Source organism: Mastomys coucha, unplaced genomic scaffold (genome assembly GCF_008632895.1).
Source record: "Mastomys coucha isolate ucsf_1 unplaced genomic scaffold, UCSF_Mcou_1 pScaffold22, whole genome shotgun sequence".
In the NCBI taxonomy this organism is placed as follows: domain Eukaryota; kingdom Metazoa; phylum Chordata; class Mammalia; order Rodentia; family Muridae; genus Mastomys; species Mastomys coucha.
This window is the reverse complement of record NW_022196905.1, coordinates 233,028,586-233,047,543: the sequence shown is the minus strand read 5'-3', so window position 1 is coordinate 233,047,543 and position 18,958 is coordinate 233,028,586. Positions and strand designations below refer to the sequence as shown.

General features: G+C 40.0%; 1 protein-coding gene across 1 annotated transcript in view; it reads right to left on the bottom strand.

Moving 5' to 3' along the window:
• Rspry1 (ring finger and SPRY domain containing 1) overlaps positions 1–18,958 on the bottom strand; it is a 52,012-nt gene that overhangs the window by 3,461 nt on the left and 29,593 nt on the right. Inside the window, exons 7-14 of the mRNA XM_031340913.1 lie at positions 18,636–18,702; positions 17,348–17,479; positions 15,726–15,841; positions 14,368–14,511; positions 7,192–7,303; positions 4,438–4,540; positions 3,928–4,080; positions 590–694 (exon numbers count right to left, since the gene is read on the bottom strand). Coding sequence (XP_031196773.1) covers positions 590–694; positions 3,928–4,080; positions 4,438–4,540; positions 7,192–7,303; positions 14,368–14,511; positions 15,726–15,841; positions 17,348–17,479; positions 18,636–18,702 — 932 coding nt within the window. The remainder of the gene's footprint in view (positions 1–589; positions 695–3,927; positions 4,081–4,437; positions 4,541–7,191; positions 7,304–14,367; positions 14,512–15,725; positions 15,842–17,347; positions 17,480–18,635; positions 18,703–18,958) is intronic.

Below are 18,958 nucleotides of genomic sequence, written 5' to 3'. Positions count from 1 at the left end.
AATGCTTAGGAATGTGAAGAAGCTGGCGAGGAAGGTAACTTCAAAGTGGCTTCTTTCCCAGGATTCTCACAAACAGTACTAAGTCTTTCACATTTTACAAGCCTGGTTTATATTTTTATATAAACCAGGCAGGTAGTGCATGTCTTTAATCTCAGCACTCAGGTGATGCAGGCAGATCTTTTTGAGTTTGAGGCTAGCCTTAAGTGTAGAGCGAGTTCCAGGACAGTCAAAGCTACACAAAGAAACCCTGTCTCAAACTCCACCCCTCTAATCTACCTGTGTATGTGTGTTTATCTGAGTAAACAAAAAAGCAAAAAAAAAAAAAAAAACCCCAAAAAGTAAATACAAAAACCCTAAAGCTTTCCATATCAAACAGCTTGTTTTCCTCCAGGTATTTTCTGGAAAGCAATAGATACTCCTTGGCAACTTAATTCTGCATTCAGTCCAGTACAGTAAGTACATTCAGCCCAATAATCTACCGACTGATGAATAGCTATAGATCTGCTAATTCCCCAGAAGTAGGAATAGCAGGATAAAATGTGGCTGAATATGATGTATGGAAGATGGTCCCATAAGCAGAGCCTCTAACCTGTGTCCACATGGCTTCAGCTGTGTGTCTGCCACCTCATCACAGCAGAGTGAACAGCAGTTCTCTCGAATACTGACTTGCTTCAGCAGAGCGAGGCGCCTGTGCCTGAGCAAAACAATACAAAATTCATTTTGTCAATAAGGAATCAGCAGTGGGGCACATGAAAGTTCTCAAAAAGCTCTAACAGGAAAATACACTCCACAATCTTTGTTCAATAAAGTTTTCATACATTTCAGCTTCAGCAGAGTGAAGGAGGCTTGACTGCCATTTTATAGACAAAAAAATAAAAAGAATAAAGTTCAGTGAAATAATTTATATAAGAACTTAATAAACAGAAATTAAATTCAGATCCTTTTGTTTTAATCTAGTGTTCTTTTACCAGAAACCATTTAAGTCACATATACTGAGAATTTGGTGAAAAGTACAACCCTTTCCCAGGGAAAACACTCACATTTTTCACTTAAGGTAAAGAGGTTTATGACATGTATACTCCCTGCGAGTTTAGACACCTCAGGTTTGAACCCTTCCATTATTCTTCCATTCAGCATGGACAGAAAAACAGACAGGCAGAACTGCTCTCCTGAAGTTCGATTTATGGGCTAGCTGTATGCCTGGCATTGCCCCAGACCCTGGTAATTCAGCGGTGAACAGGAGACCAAGTAATGCCCTTAGCTAGGTATGGTAGTACACAGCTAGAATCAGCATTTGGGAAGCTAGGGTAGGGGAACCTCCATGAGTCTTGGGCAGCTTGGGCTCTAGAGTTGACAGAGTTAAAATAGAAGGGGGTGGGAGTGGGGCAATCCACAAACAGAAAGAAAGGGAACCAAACCAAACCAAACCAAACAAGAAAAAGTATCTCCTTTTATAGAGCCTTTGTTCTAGTGTGGCAATGGGGGAAATAGAATTAAAACTGATTATGTTGTTAAATGCTGAGGAATGCCATGCGAAAAATAAACTGGGAAAAAGGAAAAGAGGTGCTTGGTCTGTGAGGTTCAGGGGTTAGAATGATGGCAGCCAAGGAGGGGCTTACTAAGCAAACTTTAGGAGGCATGTGAGGGAGAGAGGAAATGAGCCTCGCTGTCTGTGGAGACCATTCTAGGCAGTAGCAACAGAGAAACTAGAATGGAAATGGGGTCATTAATAGATGGATGAGGGAAGACCACAGGACAGGCAGTACCCATTGTGGCTGACTACTGTAAATAGGGATATATGTGCTTCACTGTATGATTCTCTTACACTTTTGTATGTATTTGAATTTAGCATAATAAAGAGGTTAAGAATAAGCAGTGAAGAGAATAAACATAACATAAACAACACAATTCCAGGTAGTAGTTGCAACCCTCCTGCTTCAGCCTCTATAAGTAGTTCAGATTATAGGACTATATGTGTGCCAAAAACTTTGTGTATTTGTCAGAGACAACAAAGTCTACATTCAGAACAAGGTTGACCTAACATGTAATCTGTTGTTCTTATTCAAGACAGGACAAACTCTGAATGTTAAGTGAATAGTAGGTCACGAAGCTGGCCATAAAAGTTAATTTCCTACCCCCAATCTGGGATGCTTAGCTCTGTAGGTGCAGGGGAACTCATCCACAGATCAGCTGTGCCCTTCGGGGGATTTATGAGCCTCATCCCAGGAAAAACAGACTGGATAAACAAAGTATCAAAGTGTGACAGATGAAAGGGAGGTGTCACCTCAGACTTTGACCAAGCGCAACTACAGTTTACAATCTTTATCAAGTATCAAGGCAAAATCCATAGAAACTCTGAGGAACAATCCTCAGATGCCTAAACATAATGGAAATGGCCTTTATATTTTTAGACTATTGCTCTTACTGTCACATGTTCTAGTTCATCTGAAAGTGCCCACTCACTGCAACAGGGTGTAAGGTAAAAGTAAGAGGGCAGCTTATAGACCTATGTTTTACTTCAAAACAAAAGCCAGGCATTGCATTGTAGTTACATTTATGGGTATGACATATGGTTCAACACAAGTTATGTCCTGGCCAGTATGGTTTCCTCAAATGTTGAGGGACTATCTTATTGGTGTAACACTAGTATAATACAAATCCTACACCTCATACTGGCTCAGGCACCTGCTCTGCTAAAAATTGATAAACTTTGGCTGGGCAGTGGTGGCTCACATCTTTAATCCCAGCACTCAGGAGGCCCAGCAGGTGAATCTCTGAGTTTGAGGCCAGTCTGGTCTACAGAGTGAGTTCCAGGACAGCCAGGGATATACAGAGAAACCCTGTCTCAAAAAAAAAAAAAAAAAAAAAAAAAAAACCAAGTAGTAATCACTGGAGCAGCTGGATCTTTCCCTTGCTAAAGGAACAGACTACACTCATAAGGAAACAAGCAGGGAGACAATGCCAATCTCAGCTTCTATCAAGTAAGGGCAATGAAGTTTTACCTGAGATGTGTCCCCTTGTGTTAATGGCTGTGGAACAGTGGCAGCATGTTTGCTATGTAGTTTAAACCCAAAAGGAGTTGTTTTCAAGAAATAAAGTTTGCTAACAGTTTACAGATTTTCAATATTAAGGATTTTTATATAGATTCCATTAAAGTTAATTTGCATTTGTGTGTGTATATAAATAATATGCTATATTTTTTTTCTCATTTTTATTTTATTTTTACTCCTTTTTGAGGTAGGTTCTCTCTTTTCTTGGACAAAGCTGGCCTCAAACTCACAGAGATTTTTCCTACCTTTGATTCCTAGTACTGGGATTATAAGAAGGTGTGTGCCACCGCACTACCACTTTTCTGAGTTTTACGTTAATATTATTTAATTCATAAAAGGAATGTGCACATGCTCCTTCTTCTTCTCTGGGTCCTATGACACTTTAAATTAGTGGTCCTAATGTTGTAACCCTTTAAATACAGTTCCTCATGTTGTGGTGATTTCTAACAATTAAAATCATCTTCATAACTATAATTTTGCTACTGTTATGAATTGTAATGTAAATATGTATTTTTTCTGATGGCCTTAGGTGACCCTTGTGAAAGAGTTGTTTGACCCCACTCCCCGATTGAGACCAGCTGCTCTAATTAATAATGAGGCTATCACTCACAATTTGATAGAGAACTCATGAAACCACTTGCTTTTGCCAGACAATGCTTTTACTATTTTTTCATATAATTTTATGATAATCATTAGTTTGTATGTATTTTTCTGGGATCTGTTTTATTAATTTATATTTCCGAGAAAATCAACGTTTTCAGTGAGATTACTTGTTTAAAATTGTTTGTTCAATGCTGAAAAAAACATCTCCCATAAGTTGTTTTGATTATTCATGAGATGCACATAACAGTCTGGAGAGAGCTGGGCAGACTCTTACCTTGGCAAAATGATCTTTTCTTCAGCTGTTAGGAAGGCGTAATCATTAAAAGTGCTAAATTTCATAGATGGTGGGTATTTGAATGGTCTTGCTCCAAAATTGAACTCGCATTGCTGGTAGGACATGAAACTAGCTGCAGCAAAAAATCCAGATCTACAGATAAAAATGAGCAGAGGTCAGTAAAGCTCATAAAACCAAGTCACATACAGAGTCATTTTGAGAAAGTCAAAGTGAGCCAGCCACGATGGTAGAAAGGAAGAGAGACAGATTCGGTTTATTTACCTACACAGGTCCGTGAGCCAGGGAAGCCCACATCTTTATCTTTTTATATAATATCAATTGTTTTGTAATATCAAACTCTTAGGCATTGAGATCAGATCAAATGGAGCTCTAGTTAATTGAAATAAACCAATTTTTCATCATTGCTTAGATAAAGCTTTTTGGTTTTTACCCTTGAGAAAAGTACATTCCATGAATTTACTGACTCTTCAACTGAGAGGAGCTACTTACACGGTGGATGAAAAGACTTGCTTCTCAGGAGGCAGCTGGTTGCCATTTAAAAAGAAGATCATTTGCTTTTCATTCAAGTCTAACAGAAACCCTACTGTGTCTCCTAGAAGATAAACCAAACACTGTTAGGCTTGTACTATCCCAACCCTGGAAGGGCCTCAACGCCCTGCACTAAGTTTGTGTCTTAAGCCACACATTCAACTCACTTATCTTTGCTTCCTGTGCAGCTTATCTGACATTTCCATAGCAGTATTTTCATGTTTTATTAAAGGGAAAAAAGCTTCCATTTAAACCATGACAAGCCATCAATTGTATTAGATATATCCCAATTTCAAATGCTAAAATGTGAAAAAAATGAACATGCTGGAGAAGATAAAATCATGTGCTGATTTGATTCTCGGCAAGATTTAAAACCCCCCAGATGATACCTGTTTTTGTTTTAAAGCACACATTCTCAGTGATTTTCTAAAATGAAACTTCTTTTTTTTGTTCTTATTTATAATGAAATATTGAGAAGCATTATTTTACTCTTTGTTTTTTCAATTTTCAGAGACGGGTCTTTACGTAGCCTTAGCTAGCCTGCCTCAAACTGGCTATGGAGCCCATGCTGGTCTCAAACATGAAATCCTCGTGTTTCAGCCTCCTGAATGGTAGGATTATAGGTACACATCCCACCATACCAAGCCAATCATGTTTTGCTATTGTTCTAAATTTTTTTTTCTTTTTTTGAGACAGTGTCTCTAGCTCAGGCTGATCTTGAACTTGGTATATAGCTGAACTTTTGATCTTCCCACCTTTACTTCATGAGCCATTGGATTACACTGGATATCACTATATCCAGATTACTCAGTGCTAGGGACTGAGCCTAGGGCCTCACACACGCAGACAAGCATTCTTTCACCTGAGCTACACAAGCATTCTTTCACCTGAGCTACATCTCCAGCCCCAGTGTTGTCATTTTTCATTGTTGTTTTCTCCTGGAAACCCGTTCAGGAAATGAGGTATAACAGTGGGAAATATGTACATGCCAATTTAAGTACTTAAAAAGTCTCTAGGGCTAGAGAGCTGGCTAAGCCACTGAGAGCACTGATTGCTCTTCTAGAGGACCTGAGTTTGAAACCCAGTATCCACATGGTCTCTCACAACCATCTGTTAACTCCACTTCTGTTCTGGCCTCCATGGACACTGGGTATACATGAGGTGCACAGGCATACTTGTATGCAAAACACCCATACACATATGTTTGTATATACTTATTTATACACATACATAACACACACACACACACGTGTGTGCATGTTTTAGTTGGTTTGTTTTCTACCAACTTGACATGAACTAGAAATTATCTAGGAAGAAGAACCTTAATAGGGAAAACATCACCCATCAGCCCCGACAGGCCAATCTGTAGGACATTTTCTTTGACGTGGGAGGGCTCAGCCCATTTCGGGTGTATGAGAAAGCAAATTGAGCAAGCCAGTAAATAGTATTCCTCCATAGATTCTGCTTTAGTTCCTGCCTCCAGTTTGCTCAGTGATGGATTGTTAGTTGGAAGTAAAAGATGAAATAAACCTTTTCCTCCCCAAGTTGATTTTGGTCATAGAGTTTTATTACAGCAATAGAAAAACCCTAACTAAAATCTATCTCTCGATCTTTCTCAATCTTTCTCTCTCTTTCTCTCTCTCTCTCTCTCTCTCTCTCTCTCTCTCTCTCTCTCTCTCTCTCTCTCTCTCTCTCTCTCTCTCTCTCTCTCTCTCTCTCTGTATATAGGATTAAAATTGTTTTGCACTATTCTATTTTTCAAATTTTAAAATAAATTTATTCATATATATTTTCCTTTTTTAAAAAAAGATTTATTTATTTTGTGTATATGGATACACTACCACTGTCTTCAGACACACCAGAAGAGGGTATCAGATCCCATTACAGATGGTTGTGAGCCACCATGTGGTTGCTGAGAATTGAATTCAGGAACTCTGGAAAAAGAGTCATTGCTGAGCCATCTCTCCAGCCCCCCCAGATATATTTTCTTAAATTTTGATTTAAAAAAAAAAAAAAAAAGACATCTTTTAAGAAGCCAGGCATAGTGGCACACACCTTTAATCCAAGTACTTAGGAAGCAGAAGCAGGTGTAGGAAGTGTATCATTGGGGGTGGGCCTTGAGGTTTCAGAAGCTCAAACCAGGCCCAGTGTCGCCCTCTCTGCGGCCTGTGGATCCAGATGTATAACTCTCAGCTATTCCTCCAGAACCATGCCTGCCTGTGTGCTGCCATGCTCCCACTATGACAATAATGGACTAAACCTCTGAACTGTAAGCCAGCCCCAATTAAATGCTTTCCTTTATAAGACTTGCCATGGTCATGATGTCTCTTCACAGCACTGACTAAGACAGAAGTGTATGTGTTCTACGTGACATGAGCATAGGTGTCCACGGATGCTAGATAGTATTAGGTTCCCCTGTAGCTGAAGTTACAGGCAATTATGAGCCATGGGTGCTAGAAACAGACCTCAGGGCCTCTGGAAAAGCAGCACCTATGTTCTTAATCACTAAGCCTTCCCTCCAGCCCCCAACGACTTAATATTCTGAAATATTTTGCTTCAGAAGGGCTATCAGGGAACAGCATTCACAACTGTGGCAGTGACATTGATACTAAGTCTCCTATTAAGGTATTTGAAGCCTACCTTACATAATAAGTACCTGCTAGTAACTAGCTGTGCTAACCCAGGTGACAAGTTCAAATGGAGAAGAATGAATACCTTCCTTCCAGCACGGGTGCACGTGAGGCTTACTTCTGGCATTGTACCAAATCAGCTGCCGGCAGCCATCATAGGCACAGGAGTACTCATCGTCCCCAATGCCATATCCTTCCTAGAGAGAGACAAGACCCAGAAGATTAAGACTACCTACTCTAACCTCGGGAGACCTTAGTAGTAGGTGGCACTCTAAGCTTTTTTGGATAAGGGGAATGCCTAAGGTACTTGGAAGATAAGAGAACATTTGGCACATAAGCCTAGTTCCAAGTAAACAGATACTAGCTCTGCCAACTGCTTCCTTTGTTGCAGGAATTTTCACACTTGTGAGTTCATTTAGTTTTTACTAGCACCATGAAGCTGCTGTCATTACTGAAAAAGGAAACCAGCTCTTGAAGGTTAGTCAGCGTCTTTGTAGACTGATCCTAAGAAAAGCAGATTTCAGTTTGGATTTAACTTCTAAGATCTCTAGCTTTGCCATTTCCTAGTGGCCAGGCAAATGCCTTTCCTGAATGTGGTGGATTCAAGATACCCACACCCTCAGATTGTATGGACACTCAGCTCAAAACTATCTTGAGAACAGTGTGATTTGAATATTATAAGGCTCTCAATTTCTTTTTTTTTCTTGATACCTTTCAATTATTGCCCAGAATTAACATACAAGGGTGAATAGGAGCCAAGCACAGCTAATCCCATCACTCAGGAGGCAGGGGCAGGTCTAGGAGGGTTCAAGGTACCTGAGACCCTGTCTTAATGAATAAAAATGGTGAGCAAAATCTTATTTTCAATGTTTGTCCACAGATAAATAAATAAACAGGGACAAGGAGAAGGTTCAGTGTGTAAAGGCATGGGTTGCAAAGCTTGACAACCTGAGTTTGATATCTGGGACCCAAATGGTAAGAGGAGAGAACTGACTCCAGCAAGCTGTCCTCCAACCTTTACATGCATGTCAAGGAGCACGCAAACTACTCCTGTCTAACAAAATAAATAAATTATAACAAAATTATGTATTTTTAAAAGATTCGTTTTATTTTTGGGTATATATGTGTGGGTACTTGTAGAGGCTAGAAAGGGGCCTCAGATCCCTGCAGCTGTAGCTATAGTTTGTTACAGGCCATCCAACATGGGTGCTAGGAACCAAACTCTGGACCTCTGGAAGAGCAGCAAGTGCTTTTAACAACTGACCCAGAGCTCTAGCTCACATAAGAATAGTTTTTAAGGAAGCTGGGCAGTGGTGGCGCACGCCTTTAATCCCAGCACTTGGGAGGCAGAGAGAGGTGGATTTCTGAGTTTGAGGACAGCCTGGTCTACAGAGTGAGCTCCAGGCTAGCCAGGGATACACACACAGAAACCCTGTCAGGAAAAAGAAAAAAAAAAAAAAGGTTAAATAGACAGGTATGGTGGACCTTTAATGCCAGTACTCAGAAGAAGAAAAAAAAAATTAAGTGAACTTGACCTAATTGTTTTGCAGAGAATTTCAGTAGCCTGCTAAAAACAACACCTTGCTAACCCTTCCTGAAGCTGAACAAGTCAGTAAATTAGCAAGTGCAAGGCCCCAGACTCAGACCTCAGCTCCAAAAAATCAACCTGGAACACAATAAACCCCAAAACAAACACAAGCACTAAAATTCTCATGTTGAGAAATAGGCAAAGGCAAACAATTTTTCATTATCTTTACTTACTTTTTTAAAGGTGTGTGTGTGTGTGTGTGTGTGTGTGAGAGAGAGAGAGAGAGAGAGAGAGAGAGAGAGAGAGAGAGAGAGAGAGAGAGAGAGAGAGGCATATCGTGGCGCTCATGGAAGGCAGAGGACAATTACTTTTGGGAGCTGGTTCTCACTTCCATCAAGTGGGTACCAGGATTGAAATCAAGTCCTTTGGGCCTGGCAGAAAGTGCTTTTCACTGCTGAGCCATCTCACTGGCCCCACCTGGATAAATTCTTTGACAGAACATTTGAAAGTAATTCTAGAAGACTGCTAGCTAGTCAGGGAGGTCAGGTCATTACCTTGCAAGATCCTCTGGGTGAAACTATGGCACAAGAAGAAACTGAATTCAATTTTAATCACAGATCAACTTCTGTAGAGCTAAGAAGTAGAAGCCTGCCTAGCAGAGATGAACTTTGAACTTATATCTTAGAGTAAGTTAGATGTATTTATGCCTTCTTTCAACTTAAAAACATTTCCAGTAGGATTAATATTAGCTTTCATTGGCAACATCACATTGCCAAGAGAACAGGATAACTAGCTTGATACTCTGGTATTCTTATATTTCCTGTTTCTTAGTCACCTATAGTATAGCAATTATTAAAAGAAGTTTATTACAGCTTGTCATTGATGGGGTAGTTTGAATCCTTTCCTCAGGCAGTATAAAGTCCCTTTTCCCCTGATGCACAATATCCTCAAACCTTTCTATTATTCAGCATATTGGGAAGACAGTGTCCTGTGTTCCTGTGTCCTGTGTAAGTGAACTAAGATTCACTAGGTTCTAACAGGCTCCTCCCATTAGATTCCCCCCTACTATCCCAGAGAGATGAGTAGGGCTTACTTGTGGCAACAGTACTGGCTACATTCTAGCAAGAGTAGCCTCTCCAAACACTAGTGTTCTTACTTTCTTTTTCTAGATTCTAACATTGCCTCACAGTCTATTTCCAACTATTTAGAGTCTGGAAGCCCCCAATAGGCTTCCAAGTCATTCCTTCTCTTTCTGTGACTAATAGGCTTATCTTAAGGATGCTATGACAGTGTAAGGAATAGGAGCTACCCATAAGGTGCCTTTAGGTAAATCTCCTAATGTCCTTCTTTTCATGCTGAGTTAGGTTCTCTCTCACTCTGTAGCCTCAGCCTCTACAATGCTGGGAGTACAGGTATCAGTACCATGGCCTCGTGTACTTTTCTTTAATGTCTATCTAAAAACATACATATTATTGGAGCACAATTCATGTATATATTGCATTATATATATAATATATATACACATACACATAATGTATTATATATACATACACATGTATTATATATACATATATGTTACATGCACACACATATATACATATATATGTATATATACATATATATATATACATACATATGTGTGTGTATATATATATATATTTGTATTTTTGAGACAGGGTTTCTCTGTATAACCCTGGCTGTCCTGGAACTCACTTTGTAGACCAGGCTGTCCTCAAACTCAGAAATCTGCCTGACTCTGCCTCCCAAGTGCTGGGATTAAAGGCATGCGCCACCACTGTCCAGCTATATTTATATTATATTTAATTATATTTAATATATTTAATTCAGCTATATTTATATTAAAATATATTATCAGCATTATATTTAATTCAGCTATATTGCATTATATTTAAACATATCCTTAAACATCTGTAATTTATTTATTTGTTTAGTTATTTACATTTTATTTTTTAAAAAATATTTATTTATTTTATGTATGTGAGTACACTGTTGCTGTCTTCAGACACACCAGAAGAGGGCATCTGATCCCATTACAGATGGTTGTGAGCCACCATGTGCTTGCTGGGAATTGAACTCAGGACCTCTGGAAGAGCAGTCAGTGCTCTTAACCGCTGAGCCATCTCTCCAGTCCCTGTAATTTATTTTTTGAAACTGTTTTGCTACCTAACCCTGGCTGGCCTAGAATTCACTATCTAGACCAACTTTGTGTTAGACTGATGGCAATCCTCCAGCCTCTGGTTCCCAAGTGCTGGGATTACAGATATATGTTATGTATGTGATAACATGCACTCCAGATGCCCTTGGAGACCAGAGGAGGGCACAGGATCCATGGAAATGGAATTAGAGATGGTTGAGACCTGCCATGTGGGTGCTGGGAATTAAACCTGGGTCCTCTGGAAGAATAGCAAGTATTCCTAACAGTTGAGCCATCTCTCCAGCACCTCTGCCTTTTTGAGATTTATTCTATTATTTATGTATATGCATACATGTATATATGAATGTATATATTCATGTGTATTTGTGTGTGGGGGGGGTACCCACAGAGCCAGAAAAGGGCATCAGATTCCTTGGAATGGAGCTAAAGGTGGTTGTGAGCTCCCTTAGTTGGAAACTGAACTTAGGTCCTTTGAAAGAGCATCAAGAAGAGTTCTCAACCACTGAGCCATCTCTCCAGACTTCATTTACTTCTTTATGGTAAAAAAAAAGTCCATATAAAATTGTTTTTACTTCTAGAATTTAAAATGTACAAACATTATAGTTTTCCTCCTCTTCTTCTTCATCCCTTTCCTCCTCCTCCTCCTCCTCCTCCTCCTTTGGTTTTTATTTAAGACAGGGTCTCTCTATTATGTAGCTCTGGTTGTCCTAGAAACAGCTACGTAGACCAGCCTGGCCTAGAACTCACAGAGATCCATCTGCTCTGTCTTCTGAGGGCTAGGATTAAAGGTATATGGCATAGTGTCCGGCTCTTCTTTAGGTTCTCCTATAGCACAGGCTGCCTTGAACTGGCTATATAGTGTTGGGGATTGGTCCTAATGCTTCATCTTAATTTGGCTGCCAAGATCACACAGCATGTTCAGATGCTGAGGGTCCCTGTCCCCAATTGGTTTTTGATTAATCAATAAAGATTCAACAGCCACTGGCTGGGCAGGGTGAGAGGCAGGACTTTTAGGATTCTGAGGCAAGACGCAGAGGAAAGGCACTTCCATGGTACCATCCCTATTTTTCTTTTCCTTTTTTTTTAAAAGATTTATTTATTATTATACATGAGTACACTGTAGCTGTCTTCAGACAATCCAGAAGAGGGCGTCAGATCTTGTGATGGATGGTTGTGAGCTACCATGTGGTTGCTGGGATTTGAACTCAGGACCTCTGGAAGAGCAGAAAGTGCTCTTAAGCTCTGAACCACCTCTTCAGTGTTTAAGATCATTTTTTTGAACGTTAAAAAAAAAAATCACAATCTATTTGGAACAGGCAGCCATTATTCATATAACTGATAAATTAGTATTAGGAATGAGACAATGGAGTTGTTCTCCAAACCTAGTAACTTCCGAGTACACAGCAGTTAAAAACAATCTCCAGCTTCCAAACACTACAGGTTCCCAAAGAAAAATACTAGCAGATTGGAGTCCAAACAAGCAAGACTTCAGAACTGTCTTGCCTTGTCCATTAGCCCTCTTCTTAACAACTATTCTCTTTCTAGTCTAGGAGTTTTAAAAAATATTCCTGGACAAAGCTGAATTGATTTCAAATAGCTTTTTTTTTTTTTCAGACTTAATTCACTTTATTTTTCTGGTATAAAAACCCTATGTAGTAGCCAAAGCTGAAGACTGGGTCCTTTGAATGGAGACTCTGGTGTGGGTTTTCACAAGATAGCCAGTGAATTCCTGATAAGGAGATTTGATGAAGAGTCTCTTTCTAGAGGTCTTGGAGAGGGCATCAAAGGTGGCCTTGGCACAGGAACAGAGATGCCAGTGCCTCTGCCCTAGATGAAACATATCAGTACTGAGTCACAATGGCCTATCACCTTGTGTGGGATGATGTGGAGCTTGCCAATTTTGTTCCCACAGTAGCCTTTCCACACAGGGATGACAGAATGCTTGGCTAAAATGATGGCCCCTCAGATGGCAGTGGCTATCTGCTTAAAGCACTTATTGCCAAGAGCCACATGGCCAATGTAGTTGCCAATAGTTACAAAAGCCTTGAAACTGCTCTGCTGTCCAGCCCAAGTCTGCTTCTGCACTGGCAAGATCTTTAGAACCTTATCCTTTAGGGATGCCCCCAGGAAAAGTCAGATTCCTTAATGGGCAGGGAGAACAGGTAGATCTCTTCTAGGGACTAAACATTCATATTTTTGACCATGCCCAACCTGCTAATGGGGATTCACTCCTTGTCTTTAGCTTTACCTCCAAAAGCCATGTGGCCTCAGCCATGACTCAACCTTAGTTGCTGAATCCTTCAAGGAAGATGATTAGGCCTCCCAAGGACTGAAGGCCCTTCTTGCTGCACTGGTACCACTACCATCTGATGTCTCCTCAAAGAAGGAAGCTCAAGTATCTTATAATTTGACCAACAGAAGAAAGCCAATTAGTTTAGGTATTGAAGGTATGTCTGGACAGGTGTGGTGATACAGGCTATAGTAATATAATATAACATAACATAACATAATATAATATAATCTCTGCACTTGGGAGACTGGAGTAGAAGGAGCACTATGAGTTTGAGGTTCAGGCCATATAATGATCTAGGTTAGCAATACTTTATCTCCAAACAGGAAACTATCCATCTAAAGGAAAGACCTGTCAAACTCCCACACTCAGTGGTATCCTAGACTTCGGCACTTTCTATAACAGAAGATAAATATTGAAAGTTAATGTGCCTGTTAATTACAAGGTAAAAGTCAAATGAGAAAAGTGAGTCAATAGTTAATGCTATGGAAAGATAATTTGTATGAGGCTCCTTTTTTAAAACATGCACTTAAACTTTTATTTATTTATGTGTCCATTAGTGTGTGTGTGTGTGTGTGCGCGCACGCGCCACATGTGTGTGCAGCCCGCTGAGGCAAGAAAGAGTTGTTGGATTTCCTGGAGCTGAAGTTACAAGTGATTGTTAGCAGCCTTATATGGATAGTAGGAACCAAATTCCTCTGGGATGAGCAGAAAGCACTCTTAACTGCTAAAGTAATCTTTCTGGCCCCCTACAAGGTTTCCAAAACTTAATCTCAAGGTAAATATCATCTGTTGGCAGCCTGGTGGTGGTAGTGCATACCTTTAATCCCTGTACTTGAAAGGCAGAGGCAGGTGGATTTCTGAATTCAAAGTCAGCCATCAACTATAGATTGAGTTCCAGGACAGCCAGGGCTATACTGAGAAATCTTGTCTCAAAAAATAAAACAAAAAAAGAAAAAAAAAATTATTTGTTGTCACAATGTGATAACTGGGTCCCAGATTTGGTCAGGACTCAGAAAAGACATAAAGACAAATCTCTAGGTAGGAAGTTAAGATAAACCTAAAATTCAAGGGAAAAACCCAGAGGCTGAGGGCATTTCCACTTGTTTCCCATTTAAACGGTACAGTGAGTCACTGTCAAGGATGTGGCACCACCTAGTTACTGAGCAAACCTTTGTGAAATAGAAGCACATCTGACTGAGTATCTCTAACCCATCTACCAGAAGCAAGCTGCTGCTGCTTCCTTTGAATGACCCCAGGTACTCACATGGTTGAGAAACTTGCTGTCTCGAGTAGCCCAGCCAATCTGCATGACACCAGAAGTGACCACTGTTACTTCGTAGTACCACACCCCAGTGTCCACACAAAAAGTGCAGCGTACACTCTCAAAGGAGGAGGCGTCACAGCGAGCCTGGCAGAAACAAGGAGTACAAATCAACCCATCAGTGCCTGAAGACCACCAAGAAACTGGCATAGGGAAGGATGGATGGAATTTTCCTTATTTAAGCTCCTGGTGGGATACCACTGTCCATCTTCAGTGATTTATAAAAGCATATAACTGAGTGAAACAACCCTATTATTATTTCAGTATAGAATTTCATTATGGCTGCACCTTTAAGTAGTCAAAGCTCCTGGCTTTGTTTTTCAGTTCTTAAGAAAGCTTGCTTTGAGATCAGAATGTTTACAAGTGCACCAACATTGCCTTCATAAGATAAAGATGGAAGGGTAAAGATAGGGTGCCTCCATACAGTCGTTTGGCAACCACTGCTCACACTGTCCATCAGTCCTGCAGTGCTAAGGCCTTGGTACTTTCCTATATGTGCACCTATATGTTCCCATCACCCTGCATTACAAAGTTGGCAATATTTAAAGTGAGAAAGGAAAGCACCAGGTCTAGTACAGTTGGCTACATAGGCATTTACAAAAGGAAACACTTGTTTCTTTAGGAAACACTTGTTTTTTTTACTTTTATATTTTTGGTTGTGAGCCTAGCCTTTAACGGCTGAGCCATCTCTCCAGCCCTTTTTTACTTTTAGTTAGATAAAATGGCAAAGATTAAAAACAGATTAGAACTAGAGAGCTGTCTCAGCAGTCAAGAGCCCTGGCTACTTTTCCAAAGACATGGGTTTGATTCCTAGCACCAACATGGTGGCTCACAAACTCCTGAAACTCCAGATCCCGGGGACCTGATGTCTTCCTCCAGCCTTCACAGGTACCAGGCAAGCAAATGGTACATAGACATACATGCAGGCAAAACATCAACATACATAAGTTTTTTTTTTTTTTTTTTTTTTTTTTTTTTAAGGTTTAAAAACAGATATACTTAGCTAGGACTGTAACTCAGTAGTAGGACATTTATTTAGCAATAATGAGCACTACAAACCAACAATCCAGACATAAGTAAGCCAGTCAACAAGCACTGCAGTGCTACAGCAGAAGCAATAACATGTGAGAGGGAAGAGTGGATAACATCTGGAAGCATCTCCATCCCTGCCACTTTTACCTCTAATCACTCTTTGGGTATAAGGAAAGTTTCTGCCTATCAGACGCTACTTGTGCTCTGAAGCAGGGCATGAAACGTGGGAACAAAGTAATGTTAGCTCTCAGAAGGTCTGTGAGCTTTACCTCCAAGCCGTGAGGTGAGATCTTCAAGTACTCGCTGACATCATTGCTGTTCAGCATGGCCCTAATATTATTCAAGTCCACTTTCTCGTAGGTTAGTTGTCTACCTTCTTTTAAAACTGCAAAAGAAAAAGTGGTCATGTTTCCTAGGGCAGGCTGTAATGGTTTGGAAAAGGAAAAAGCTACTGTCATCTCTAGCTGCCATACTTGTCAAGGGATGAAAAACTGGTAGGGCCTAGCATCTGAGCTTTGTTATTACATGAACTAAGCAAATGCCAAAAAAGGGCAGCACTTTGAGTGTGGTGTTTCTAGTCCCTGTATCTATTATAGTTTATAAAGCAAAATCCAAATTACAGGTCTCACTCTGTAGCCCTGACTGGCTTACAACTTGCCATGTAGACCAGGCCATTCTCGAACTGATAGAGGTCTACCTTCCTCCATCTCCCAGTACTAAATTAAAAGTGTGAACCACCATACCTGGACCACGAATTGATTTTGTTTTTTGAGCCAGGATCGAATGTAGTTTGGTTTAAACTCACTATGTAGCTGAGGATGACCTTGAGCTCCTGTCTCTTGCCTTTGCCTCTCAAATGCTGAAATTATACCCATGTGTCTTCATGCCTAGCTTTCAAACTGCATTTACTCAAAATTACTCTTTAGCTAGCACTATATAGGCTGTATTCCATGTCAGAGCAAGAATTAGACGTTTAGTGTTCAACTGCGTTAGCACAGTGCTAGTGATAGAGAGAGGCAACGATAAATAAATGTGTTTTGTATTCTAATAGCCCTTGGAGGAGAAAAAGAGAAAAATTTAAAAATAACTGGCACAGTCTAAGTAAGAATTAATTTGGGTTTAAAGACCATTTGAGGTAAAGAGGAGAGGACAAAGAAGGGGAGTGGGCTGGGAATGTTTCCTAGCATGAGCAAAGTTCTCAACTCTATCCCTAGCACTGAAAACTTAAATTAAATAATAAAAAGGTAGGTCTTCTGTCCTTTGTATTTCCTTGCCTCCCTGACTGGGCTATTCCTTCTCCCACCCTGCCACTGAGACCTCTGAAACTATGAACCACAATAAGTTATTCTTCTCATTAGGTTATGTCAGACACTTTGTAACATGACAATAAAAACACCATATACACATACATAAAAAGAAAAGACAGAGGAGAGAGTACAAATATGAACAGGGCCAGAGTTGGAGCTAACAGAACCTTGTTGGAGGGCAGTAAGAAAGTGTGTGTTAGAAAGGTCTCAGACAGAGCTATACAGTTAAAGGTCTATGAACCCAAGAATGCTGACATCAGAAGCATTTTAGTTAATTCTCATCTGAAAGGTGCCTAGGATACTGTTCTAGTAGGGCATAGAGAAGCTCATTAAGAAGCTTATGATCCTACTGAAGACAGGGATTTAGAAATGTAAACAGATTTTGGCTGGTGAGATGGCTCAGCAGGTAAGGGCACTTGTCTAATGAACTGGAACCCACAAGGTAGAAAAAGAGAACCAATTCCTGAAATTTGTTCTGTAACCTCAACATACATACATACCCACCCCCCAGCTCAACATAAATAAAATAAAAATATTATATATAGAAGTAGAAACCATTTTTAATAAGAACAACCCCCACTTACAGAGATTGTCTAAGCTCCACTGGGCACAGAAGCCAACTTGACGTTTCAGATAATCAGGATCATCAGCCCACAGCTCCAATGTGACCAAACGGTCACTAATACTGGATTCAGAGATAGTCAATTTATTTTCACCTGTTTGGAAAGATGAAATATTAAATAACAATGAAAGTGGAGGATGAGGATGTGCAATAGATTAGAATATGGAGTGAGGGAGACAACAGAGAATTTGGGGATTAAATTTCTACCAATGCTTCCTTCTAGGGATAACATAGCCAAAGAACTGTAGCTACTGTCTGGCAATCTCAATGCTATTTTTAAAAGATGTATTGTTATTATTATTATTATTATATTATTATTATTATTATTTTGTTATGTTTTGTTTTGTTTTTGAGACATAGTCTCTCTATGTAGCTCTGGCTGTCCTGAAACTCACTGTATAGACCAGGCTGGCCTCGAACTTAGAGAGCCATTTGCCTTTGTATCCTGAGTCCTGGGATTAAAGACATGCACATAAAGTCCAGTTTAAAATTTTTTACTTATGTGTATGCACGTAAGTCTGTGTATATGTATGCCATGTGTGTCTGAGTGTCTGTAGAGGCCAGAAGAGGGTGTCAGATCCCTGGAGCTGGAGTTACAGGTGGTTGTGAGGGGCTCAACAATGTTGGTGCTGGGAACCAAACTCTGGTCTCTGGAAGAGCATGAAGTGCTCTTAATCATCTCTCTAAACTCACCACATCATTCCATTATGTTTTAAAACTTTGTGTATATGTGGTTTATGTACGTGTTTATGCCTGTGTGAATATATGCCTCACTGATGTGAGGCATGCATGGAAGCCAGAAGAGGGTACTGTGTGTTCTCATCTATCAGTCTCCAGAATTCTTTTGGCAGGATCACTCCTTGAACTGGGGGCTTGCATTTTCTATACTGGGCTGGAAGCCAGCCAGCCTAAGCAATCTTCTTGTTTTTGTCTGCCTCAGAGCTGAGGTTACAGGTATGCATGGGATGCATGGCTTCGTACTAAGTGTTGGGATCCAAACTCAGGTCTTCATGACTGCATAACAAGTGCTCCTAACTGCTAAGCCTTCTCTCCAACTCCCATTACTAAGGTTTTAGTTATGAAAGCAATGATAATCACCATGCTTGGAATCTTAGCTGAGAATAATCTTTAGTTTTGTTCTTGATTTACTTTGCTGGTCTTAAAACAAGAATGTATGTACATTTGATGAATGGAGGCTCATTTTTTTATAACCAACAAGGATCATTAGTGCAAGAAGTCACTATACCTACTTGTCTGGGCAAACTTTTCCAGTGCAATCAGTGCAAAAAGCATGACTGTGGGGTGAGACTGTAACTTCTGAAAGATAACAAAAGATAAAAACAAAAGTTACCCCCTGTAGAGGCAATAAGGTATCAATTTCATACATGGCAGTCTATATATTTGGAACAGCAGAAAAGTCACTCTTATTCAAACTCTCAGTTGGCCATTTGGCCAATGGAGAATCAAGAGTCTCTTAATCTATTTTTTAAAGTCATTAATTGGTAGATATAGATATTTCAGCAGTATCTCATTGTATTAGGGCTTTGTTAAATAAAATACCATTGATGCTTAC